At 36.2% G+C, this 12,316-nt stretch overlaps 1 protein-coding gene across 1 annotated transcript in view; it reads left to right on the top strand.

Annotated features, from left to right (window-relative positions):
• The window catches only part of GRAP (GRB2 related adaptor protein), a 67,440-nt gene that overhangs the window by 18,230 nt on the left and 36,894 nt on the right, over window positions 1-12,316 (top strand). Inside the window, exon 3 of the mRNA XM_003761324.4 lies at window positions 7,564-7,686. Coding sequence (XP_003761372.1) covers window positions 7,564-7,686 — 123 coding nt within the window. The remainder of the gene's footprint in view (window positions 1-7,563; window positions 7,687-12,316) is intronic.

Here is a 12,316-nt window from a genome sequence, read left to right on the forward strand (position 1 = left end):
TAATAGTCACAAGTTGCATTTATGTAATACTTAACAGCTTATAAAATGCTTTCACACATATTACCTCATCTGTTCCTCACAGTAATCCTATGTAGGACAGTTATTATTATCTTAATTTCACAGATGAAGTTGTGGAAGCACAGAAATACAAAATAATTTCCTCAAGATCACACACCCCATGACTTAGGTCTGAAATTCAGGATTTATATGAACTGGATTCAATACTGAGGGCTTTTAACTAACTTTTATCTCCTTTGAACACACAGGCTATTCCCGGAGAATTTCTGAATTTGGCTTTTGTCTAGTACTCTAGAGGAAAGTTCCCGAGCAAGTACTTGGGCTAACAATATATTCAATATAAGGCAGACTTCATTTCAGGATAGGGACTGGACCTTGAGATATTAGTATGGTAAGCTAAACTCCTTCTACTAATGCAGGTTGGCATCTTCTCTGTCTTCAAGTCTTCATTTGCAAACTTTCATTTAATGCAGTCAAGTAAAATCTTTCCTTTTCAATGTGCTGCCATCTCTCTGTTGGGCCCTCTGTAGTACTCCAGTCTTAAGCAATTCTAATATTGACATTTTCCCCACAAAAATGGAGAATATTCAGTATTGCTTGAAAGTCAAACAATCTTTTCTTTTGGTAAGTTCCACAATCCTCCACAACAATTTGGTAATTCTCCACATTATAAGTCTCTCCAACACAGTTCTTAAGATTTGAAGTATTTGATTAGTACCTCCCAGTCTGAGAGAACTCTGGGTCAATGTCTCCCAGGTTTGTACAGTCCACATAGGTCAGTACCAGGGAAGGGCAAAGTCTGAGTTGATATCTCCATGACATGGGTCTATTCTTTAATGCTCAAGCTTTATCTTGATCTAGGGACTCTTCTCTCCAGTCCAGGAATTTCTTTATTCTCTTGATACTTATATTATCTTTAGGGCTAAGAAGATTCCGGGGGGGGGGGGCGCTGTGTGAATCACTCTCCCTCTTATCCTAGAATCCAAGACCACTTTGAAATGTAGAAGTCCTCTGTCTTTATTTCCTCTCTATGGTATCCAGCTCTCTTTTTAAGAGTTAAAAATCTAGAAAAGAAGCTCAGATTTAACATCAGTAATTCTGCATTATCTGTGAAACAAATACCAGTGAGTTCAATGATAACCTCAACAAAGAATTAAGTATCTTATATTAAAAAAAACATTTTTTTAGGAGACATCAACAATGTAATAAAAAAATCCATCAGTAGACAAGAAGAACTTTCACATCTTGTACAAAAAGTTTTCAAGCATTGACAGGGATTAGAAAGAGCTTGGATCTCATCTTAAAGAATGATTGGGTGAAGCAGCAAATTATAGATACAATTAATAATTTCACTCAAGATAATGACAATGATGAGACATCATACCAAAATTTGTGGGATGCAGCCAAAGCGGTAATAAGAGGGAATTTTATATCCTTAGAGGCTTACTTGAATAAAACAGAGAAAGAAAAGATTAATGAATTGGGCTTGCAACTAAAAAACTAAAAAGACCAAATTAAAAACCCCAATCAAATACTAAATTGGAAATTCTAAAATTAAAAGGAGAAATTAAAAATATTGAAAGTAAAAAATCTATTGAACTAATTAATAAAACTAAGAGTTGGTTCTATGAAAAAGCCAATAAAATAGATAAGCCTTTGGTAAATCTGATTAGAAAAGGAGGGAGGAAAATGAAATTAGTAGTCTTAAAATGAAAAGGAGAACTTTCCACCAAGGAAGAGGAAATTAGAGAAATAATAAGGAGTTATTTTGCTCAACTTTATGCCAATAAATTTGATAACCTAAGTGAAATGGATGACTACCTCCAAAAATATAGACTTCCCAGATTAACAGAGGAGGAAGTAAATTGCTTGAATAGTCCCATTTCAGAAAAAGAAATAGAACAGGCAATTAAACAACTCCCTAAGAAAAAATCCCCAGGACCAGATGGATTTACATGTGAATTTTACCAAACATTTAAAGAACAATTGGCCTCAATGCTATATAAATTATTTGATAAAATAGGAATGAAGGAGTCCTACCAAATTCCTTCTATGACACAGACATGGTACTGATACCTAAACCAGGTAGGCTGAAAACAGAAAAGAAAATTATAGACCAATCTCCTAATGAATATTGATGCTAAAATCTTAAATAAGATATTAGCAAAAGACTACGAAAATCATCTCCAAGATAATACACTATGATCAAGTAGGATTTATACCAGGAATGCAGGGCTGGTTCAATATTAGGAAAACTATCAATATAATTGGCCATGTTAATAACCAAATTAACAAAAACCATATGATCATCTCAATAGATGCAGAAAAGCATTTGATAAAATCCAACATCCATTCCTATTAAAAACACTTGAGAGTATAGGAATAAATGGACTTTTCCTTAAAATAATCAGCAGCATCTATTTAAAACCATCAGTAAGCATCATATGTAATGGAGACAAACTGCAACCATTCCCAATAAGATCTGGAGTGAAACAAGGTTGCCCACTATCACGTTACTATTTAATATTGTATTAGAAACGCTAGCTATAGCAATAAGAGCTGAGAAAGAGATTAAAGGAATAAGAATAGGCAATGAGGAAGCCAAATTATCACTCTTTGCCGATGACATGATGGTATACTTAGAGAACCCCAGAGATTCTGCTAAAAAGTTATTAGAAATAATCCACAACTTTAGCAAAGTTGCTGGTTATAAAATAAACCCACATAAGTCATCAGCATTCTTATATATCACTAACAAAATCCAACAGTCAGAGTTACAAAGAGAAATTCCATTTAAAGTAACTACTGATAATATAAAATATTTAGGAATCTATCTGCCAAGGGAAAATCAGAAACTTTATGAGCAAAATTACAGACCACTTTTAACACAAATTAAGTCTGATCTAACCAATTGGAAAAATATTAAATGCTCTTGGATAGGGCGAGCAAATATAATAAAGATGACAATATTACCTAAACTAATCTATTTATTTAGCCTATACCAATCAGACTCCCAAAAAACTATTTTAATGACCTAGAAAAATAACAACAAAGTTCATATGGAAAAACAAAGGTCAAGAATTTCAAGGGAATTAATGAAAAAAAATCAAATGATGGTGGCTTAGCTGTACCAGATCTAAAACTATACTATAGAGCAGCAGTTACCAAAACTATTTGGTATTGGCTAAGGAATAGATTAGTTGATCAGTGGAATAGATTAGGTTCAAGGATAAAACAGTCAACAAATATAGCAACCTAGTCTTTGAAAACCCAAAGATCCCAGCTTTTGGGATAAGAACTTACTGTTTGATAAAATTGCTGGAAAATTGGAAACTAATATGGCAGAAACTAGGCATTGATCCATACTTAACGCCGTACACCAAGATAAGGTCAAAATGGGTTCATGACCTAGGCATAAAGAATGAAATTATTAATAAATTAGAGGAACATAGGATAGTTTACCTCTCAGACCTGTGGAAGGGAAGGTTTTATGACCAAAGCAGAACTAGAGATCATTACTGATCACAAAATAGAAAATTTCGATTATACCAAACTGAAAAGTTTTTGTACAAACAAAACTAATGCAGACAAGATTAGAAGGAAGCAATAAACTGGGAAAATATTTTTACAGTCAAAGGTTCTGATAAAGGCCTCATTTCCAAAATATATGAGAATTAACTCTAATTTATAAAAATCAAGCCATTCTCCAATTGAAAAATGGTCAAAGGATATGAACAGACAATTCTCAGATGAAGAAATTGAAAATATTTCTAGTCATATGAAAAGATGCTCCAAGTCATTATTAATCAGAGAAATGCAAATTAAGACAACTCTAAGATACCACTACACACCTGTCAGATTGGCTAAGATGACAGGAAAAATAATGATGATTGTTGGAGGGATGTGGGAAAACTGGGACATTGATTCATTGTTGGTGGAGTTGTGAACGAATCCAACCATTTTGGAGAGTAGTTTGGAACTATGCTCAAAAGTTATCAAACTGTGCATACCCTTTGATCCAGCAGTGTTACTACTGGGATTATATCCAAAGAGATTATAAAGAAGGAAAGGGACCTGTATGTGCACGAATGTTTGTGGCAGCCCTTTTGTAGTGGCTAGAAACTGGAAACTGAATGGATGTCCATCAGTTGGAGAATGGCTGAATAAATTGTGGTATAAAGAAAATTATGGAATATTACTGTTCTGTAAGAAATGACCAACAGGATGATTTCAGAAAGGCCTGGAGAGACTTACACGAACTGATGCTAAGTGAAATGAGCAGGACCAGGAGATCATTATATACTTCAACAACAATACTAGATGATGACCAGTCCTGATGGATCAGGCCATCCTCAGCAACGAGATCAACCAAATCATTTCTAATGGAGCAGTAATGAACTGAACTAGCTATACCCAGAAAAAGAACTCTGGGAGATGACTAAAAACCACTACATTGAATTCCCAGTCCCTATATTTATGCACACCTGCATCTTTGATTTCCTTCACAAGCTAATTGTACAATAATTCAGAGTCTGATTCTTTTTGTACAGCAAAATAATGTTGTGGTCATGTATACTTATTGTGTATCTAAGTTATATTTTAATATATTTAACATCTACTGGTCATCCTGCCATTTAGGGAGGGTGGGGGTGGGGTAAGAGGTGAAAAATTGGAACAAGAGGTTTGGCAATTTTAATGCTGTAAAGTTACCCATGTATATATATCCTGTAAATTAAAGGCTATTAAAGAAAAAAAAAAAAAAAAAAAAAAAAGAACTCCTTTAAAAAAAAAAAAAAAAAAAAAAGAAAGAGCTTGGATAGAAACAGGAGAGTGGTGGTAAATGTTTCACAACCAGTTCAGGTTGGGGGTGGGGGATGCCCTCACAACACACTTTTAAGTTTAATCTGCCTTATTAAAATTTTCTTCATAGCTTTCTTAAGTCTAGATAATCAGGCATATCTTCTACATAGAAAAACCTAGTTTCAAATCTATCTTTACTCAGAGGGTACCATTATAGGTTTTCCCCAGTGCATCTAAATTTAGACGGCAATGACTGTATTTGACCTTCTTATCTGATTATGGAAACTGTTGAATTTAGCAACTGGCTATCAAAAATTAGTGAGAATAAGAAGCTGCTATATGGTGCTTTCTCCTTCTCCCAATGTCACTAAGGTAAAATATAAGTGAAGCTTTCGCAACCCTTTTTCCAATAGAAGCATTTCAGTGTTCCAGGGAATCTTTCTTCTATCTTGTCTCACCTCTTCCATGGGAGGAAATTACATTCTAAGGTCCAAGATTTCTCTTCAGAGGTGTGCTGGAACCATCTTAGAGGGTTTGGCTACAGCAAAGTCTTATTAGGAACAAATAAGAAATACAATTGGAAAGAGCACCTGGATCCTAAATGACAGGTTGCAATTTTACACATTATCTTGTAAGTAATAGGGAATTTGTTTTTCCTCAATGGTATTTTATTTTTCAAAATTCATGTAAAGTTAGTTTTCAACATTTATTTTTTCAATCATTAATATACTGTTTGTAAAATGGCATTTCAACATTCACCTTTGAAAAACTTTATGTTCCAAATTTTTCTCCCTTTCTTCTCCTTTCCATTCATTTTTGTAAATGCTTGTTCTGAATTTTTTTTCTCTCTCCCTTACTTTATCTCTCCCCAAGACAACAGTCAGATATAAGTTATATATGGGCAATCTTTCTAAAGAATATTTCCATATTTGTAAATGTTGTGCAAGAAAAATCAGACTAAATGAAAAAGAAAAAAACAACAAACAAAAAAGTGAAAATACTATGCTTTGATCCACATTTAGTCTCCATAGTTCTCTCTCTGGATGCAGATGGCATTTTCCATCCAAGTCTATTGGAATGGCTTTAGATCACCACATGTAACAAGGAAGCTTTGATGGCCACTAGGCTAAGGAGTGATGCTGGAGATGACAAACCAGGAAATTTCATGTAAAATGTGTTATATTTGATGAGTTTCCCAATCTATTTTGGGGGATGAGGGAAGACTGGCAGCATCTGCCTTTCTGTCTCTGTCTCTTCCTCTCTTCCTAATCTGATGCCCTCATTTTCCTTCCCAAGAAACCTCACAGTTCAGTTCCTCAGTCTTCTATTAGTGAGTTTATTTAGGCCACATATTCTATCCCATCAGCTATCTTAAGGGAAGGGTGACACGGAGATGAAGATATTCCCTAATCTTCTCTCACCACTAGATGAAGGGGAGGTAATAGCATCATCTGCCAAACTATAGCTTCTTGTTGACATGAAACAGACTCTTTTTAAGTCCCAGAATAGTTCTGGAGGGGATCTCCCATCTGTGACTGATTCAACCTGAAACTTTCCCCTCTGGGGTATGGGGGAAGAGGAGGAGTAGGAAGTATGCAGAATAGCTCATCACAGACTTGGTCCTGAGCTGATCAGACAGTAGAGAAGGGAAAATGTCTATTTCTTCTTGACATTATCAAATCGGTCCCATGTACTCAAAACTAAAAACAGGGTAGGCAAAATGAAGACTTGTTTAACTTATATTGAATTGCTTGCTGTCTTGGGGAGGGGAGAGAGGGGAAGGAGAGAGAAAAATTTGGAACACAAGTCTTTGCAAAGATGAATGTTGAAAACTACATTTGCATGTATTTAGGAAAATAAAATATTATTAAAATTTAAAAATAATTAAAAAAAAGTAAAGACAAAGTCTTATGTCTCATTGGGAAGAAGAATCATATGCAGAAAACAGTGAACAATGTGGCACAAGATAGACATTATTTCGTGCAATATCAGAAAACCCTGTGAGGTATTAACTCCAATTTACAGATGAGAAAAAAATCTCAGAGACACAGATCTCCTGAGGGCAGCCTTTCTCCCACTGTACTAGTTACTCTGTCTCCTCTCTGAGGGCTTTCTGTTTATCTGCAGCAAGGTTAGCCATGTGCATGAACATTTGCCAGGCAAGAGACTATCTACTAGTATGATTTTAAGGACCCCAGCTTTCTATTTCTGTTGACTGCCTTTGTTTACCACGGAACAAAGCTTCTGGTCCCATAGTCAGAGGTTCAGCCTCTAAGGTAGATATGCTGGGAATGTAAAGGAATATGGTACAGTACCAAAGAGCTTGGATGGAGCCTGGAAGGCAGTGGTCCTGTCCTGTCTCTTCCACTGACTTACTGTGTGACATCGGGCAAGTGGTTTTCTTTCACTAAGCTTACTTTCTTTTCTCTTTTGTAAAATTAGAGGATTGGCCTAGTCAATATTATGAGATAATATTTGTAAAATGAGATAATATTTGTAAACCTTAAATTTGGCCAATATGACCTCTATATTCATCTCCAGTTCTCATATTCCATGGTTTTAGAGGTTGAATCAATGCCTTCTATGTTCTCAGCCATTTGTTTAGAAGGAATTCTGGGCTCCAAAAGCCTGTTTTTTAAAAAAGAAATTTTATTGAGAGCAGTTTTCCTGTTCTTTGCTCTTTTCTTCTCATTTGTTGCCTTAGGAACATCAACCTACTCCAACTATCTGCCCTTCTTTCCACAGGTGGTTTGCAGGCAGGATCTCCAGGCAATTTGCAGAAGAGATTTTGCTTAGAAGAAATCACCTGGGAGCCTTCTTGATCCGAGAAAGTGAGAGCTCCCCAGGAGAATTTTCAGTCTCTGTGAAGTAAGTCTTGCTTGTTTTGTATCTTCTCTTCCAAACTGGTCACTCTTGGGGGCCTCTGACATTTTTTGGAGCTCCCACAGGGAGGTAGCTCAAATGGGTTAGTCTGTACTACCAAGGTGAGGAAAATTAAAAGGAAATCCACATGGTGATATATGATTGTTATACATTCCAACTATGTGGGAAAGATAGGAGAAGGAACAATTTCTTTTTTTAAATTTATGTTTCTCTTTTATTTGTAATTTATTTTATTTTAAAAAAAAAGAGTAAGAAAAAAAACAAAAGAAATACAAAACAAAATAAAGCAAAACAAAAGAGAACATTGTCATGTGCCCAGCAGAACATCAGGGAAGATTCAAAATATATAACAACAAATTACCAGATCAAGAAAATGTATATAATAGTAGAAGAAATTATATTCATTAATGACTATTTTTTCTTTACTTTGTTATAAATTGTTCTTTGGTTCTCTGCTATGTACCTTATTTACTTTATTATTTTTTCCCCTTTCATTTCCTCCCTCACACGCAAGCAAGCTACAGTTAAGAAAAAATATATTTATATCTATATCTATCTATCTATCTAGATATATACACACACACCCAAACACACACTCCATATACACACTCATATCTTTTCTATTCTTACTGCTTTTTTAGTTAAATTCTGCTCTGTAACTTGTCTTACTATTACTTAACTTCCCCCTACCCAAGGATCCCAACTTTATCTTCTTCCCTACCCTTTGCTTCCCCATCTCATCTGCCCAATCCTCCCTTCTTTCTTTAGAGATTTGGAGGGTGCTATATATCCTTCATAGTATACATGTAGTATTGGAAGGCACAATTTCTGACCTTAAAGAAACTACAATATTGTGGGAGTAGATCAGACATAAACACAATGTCTGTAATACAAAGCTAGATGTCATGAATGCTAGAAGAAAGCATCTCCCCTAAAAGTGGGAGTCGCTATGGCGACTCAGAGGAAAGGGATGACTTCAAGCTTGGGAAATAGGGAAACTATCATGGCTTCATGTGCACACCTGTGTATGCCTGTGAATATGCGTGTGTGCGGTGTATAAGTATGTGTATAATTGAGCTTTAGTGGGATTTTTGCACATATGGGTTCTTTTCCCTTTTTTAATTAATGAGATAATATTTGCAAAGTGCAAAAATACTGTTTTTACTGGCCCAGGACTCTTTACAACAGACCTGTATTCCTTAGCTTTTGGTACCAACATGGACAGTATTGTGATTTTCTAATAGATCTGCTATGGTCATAGATGCCTTTTAGTATCTACCGAGTTCTTTTTTATCTAGTCTAAAAAAGTCTGCTCTTAAGTATTGCTAAGGAGTTAGGAAGAGGGTCAGGTCAGCTGCTGTGCTTAAAAGCTGATGTGTCATTGGAGAAGGACTAAAAGAAGAGAAATGAGATTAGTTGCCAGCTAGGAGTCTTCCCAGAAGACTAAGATGTTGAAAGGGCTCACATTCCCTCGCATTTGCTCACAGCTGCAGAATCTAAAATTGGGTGATATGGTACCACACATTTTTTGGATGTATGGGTTCCTGCCTTGGGAGAAAGAGAGGAATTTCTTCCAGGATAATCCAATCTTGGCTCCTGATAAGTGACTGGCTTAGATTCTATTCTTCCCTCTATTGAGACATCACATCTGTAAAGCAGAGCATAGCCACAGGCCCATTACCAGGAATGAGAAAAGAACCTGTGGTTATGAGGAAAGAACTGTTAGCCACCCTGCTATAAGTTCAGTTTCTTCAGGTCACTGCCCTCATGCTTGCCCAAAAATATATCCATTTAACAAGCCACTGGGTTTTTCACTTCTACTTTTTTATTTGAATGATCTCACACAGGGATCTGGTGACATGAGAGGCCAGAAGCTCTTTAACCCAATGAACTTGTAATCCCAAGCAGAACAAGGTGAGGGGTAACCCAGATGGGATTCTAGAATTAGATATTTAATGTTTGGAGGCCCAGCTTTTAAAGGATGTGGCAGCAGGGAGGGGTTCCTAGAATCAGAATGTCTGAATTGGAAAAGATCTTCGAGATCATCTGGCCCAAAGATCTTGTTTTATGATTGAGGTAAATGAGTCAGAAAGGAGGGAAATATGTGGCTAGCTGTCCTGCCTAGGTGCCTAGAGAAAAGAGTGCCCTACCCCAATAGTTCTTGTATAGGGAGGCTTTTTGTTGTTGTTTTTAAACTTCTTGAGGAGCTAGGTCTGTGTATTAAGCCCTCTGAATCTCAGTGATGGGAAGCAGATGTGGTGTATTTATCCCCTAAGAACAAAGATGGACAAATAACATCTTTCCAATCTTCTCAAGCCACCCTGCCAGATGCATAGATGGGCCAGACATCTACTAAACTCTTCATTTCTTTGGACTAAATTCTACATTTTCTAGGCTCTATTTCTTTCACTACAAATGACTTGTAGGGAGAAGAAAGCATAGAAGCCCACTACATCTCAGTAGGAGCAGGATTGATATTACTGGATACCAGAAATAAAAATAGAATATATTATAACAGCATAACAACATAAGGAGTAGGATCGATATTATTGGATACCAGAAATAAAAATACAATATGTTATGACAATATAACATAACATAATACATAATGTTATGTTATGAATATGAAATGATATGATATGGAAGAGTTTACTATAATATGCATAACATTCTTAGATATTAAAAATGCAAGAAGGCTTTTAGTAGAAGAAAGGATGCTGAATCTGTAGTTAGCATTTTGAATTCACAGGAGTCATACATTTAGAGGTAAAAGACATTGTAAAGGTTTTAATCCTTTGTTCTACCAGAACTTCATATTTGGAATGTACCAACTCATAGCTCTTAAAATAAAATCCCCATATAACTTACCCAATAAGTGGCAGTTATTCAGACTCTTCTTCTTCTCCTTCTTTTCCTTCTCCCTCTCCCTCTCCCTCCCTCTCTTTCTTTCTTTCTTCTTTTCCTTTCTTCTCCTCACAGTTGATTATCACATAATCTTGTTGTCACTATGTACAATGTTTTCCTGGTTTTGCTCACTTTACTCAGCATTAGTTCATGTAAGTCTTTCGAGGCTTTTCTGAAATCAGTCTGCTCATCATTTTTTTCTAGAACAGTAATATTCCATTACATTCATATTCCATAACTTATGCCATTCCCCAACTGATGGACATCCACTTAATTTCTCATTCCTTGTACTGCAAAAAAGGCTACTAGAAATATTTTTGCACATATGGGTCCTTTTCCCTCTTTTATAATCTCTTCAAGATACATACTCAGTAGAAACACTGTCGGATCAAAGGGTATGCAGTTTTAAAACCTTTGGGGTAGAATTTCAAATTGCTGTCCAGAATGGTGGTGTTATTTCACATCTCCACAAACAATGCATTAGTTTCCAGTTTTCCCACATGCCCTCTAACATTTATCATTATCTTTTCCTGTCAGCTGAGCCAACCTGAGAGGCATGAAGTGGTAACTCAGAGTTGTCTTAATTTGCATTTCTCTAATCAATAGTGATTTGGAGCATCTTTTATGACTAGAAATGGCTTTAATTTCTTCATCTGAAAATAAGTTATTCATATCCTTTGACCCTTTACCAGTAGGGAATGTATGTCTCTGTTTCTTTTGCAGAATAGGTTTAATAACATTTGCATTATCTATCTCATAGGACTGTATGGAAAGCAACATTTTATAAAACTTAAGGAGCTATGTAAAGAAAGGTTAGTATTTTCCTTCCCTGGACACTTGTTGGGGATGTTTGATAGTGATAGTGAATCATGATAGACATAAGAATTGGACTAAATTACCTGTAAGATACTTTTAACTTGAAATCTATAATTTGATACTTCTTTCCACCTCTACCTGCATATTTTGGATGTCCAAGTCCCTGAATCATGCAAGAACATAGAAAAAGGAAAATCTACTGGATTTATCCAGTTGCAAGTCTCCCTCCCTCCATTATTTATTATTATTATTTTTTGCTGAGGCAATTGGGGTTAAGTGACTTGCCCAGGGTCAAACAGCTAGAAGGGGTTAAGTGTCTGAGATCACATTTGAACTCAGGTCCTTCTGACTTCAGGGCTGGTGTTCTATTTACTGTGCCACCTAGCTGCCCCCTCATTATTCTTTTTGTTTTTCCCATGAAGTACCTTTACTCTTCCCTATTTCAGAGGTAATAATTATGTCCTTTCTCTGCATTGGGTCTCTTTGTGTGTATGTGGGGTAGAGGAGAAGGGCAAGTCTGCTTAAAAAATCTCCCTTTCCTCAACTGATGGCTATTCCCAAGAAAGCAGGGTCAGGTCCTTAACAAAACATGGTCTGATAAGGACACCCATGGGGTTGTGCCAATTTCTAGAAAAAGAAGGTTGTGCTACCTTCATTCTCTTTTCTAGACCCCTCTGACTTCAGACCCTTTTCCGAGTAAATCCCTAACTTTCTGTCCCAGAAGACACACGACTCTGTTCTTTTGGGATAGATTGTCCCAGTCTAAGGAAGGCAGAAAAAAATCTATTCTTGGCCTACCACGTGGCCTGCAATACCCTGGACACTTTGCCTTGGATGGACCTCCTGAAGCAAGGGTTGGATTCCCTGAGGCATGTGTCCTATATAGATAATAGCA

This window comes from Sarcophilus harrisii, chromosome 1 (genome assembly GCF_902635505.1).
Source record: "Sarcophilus harrisii chromosome 1, mSarHar1.11, whole genome shotgun sequence".
Classification (NCBI taxonomy): Eukaryota; Metazoa; Chordata; class Mammalia; order Dasyuromorphia; family Dasyuridae; genus Sarcophilus; species Sarcophilus harrisii.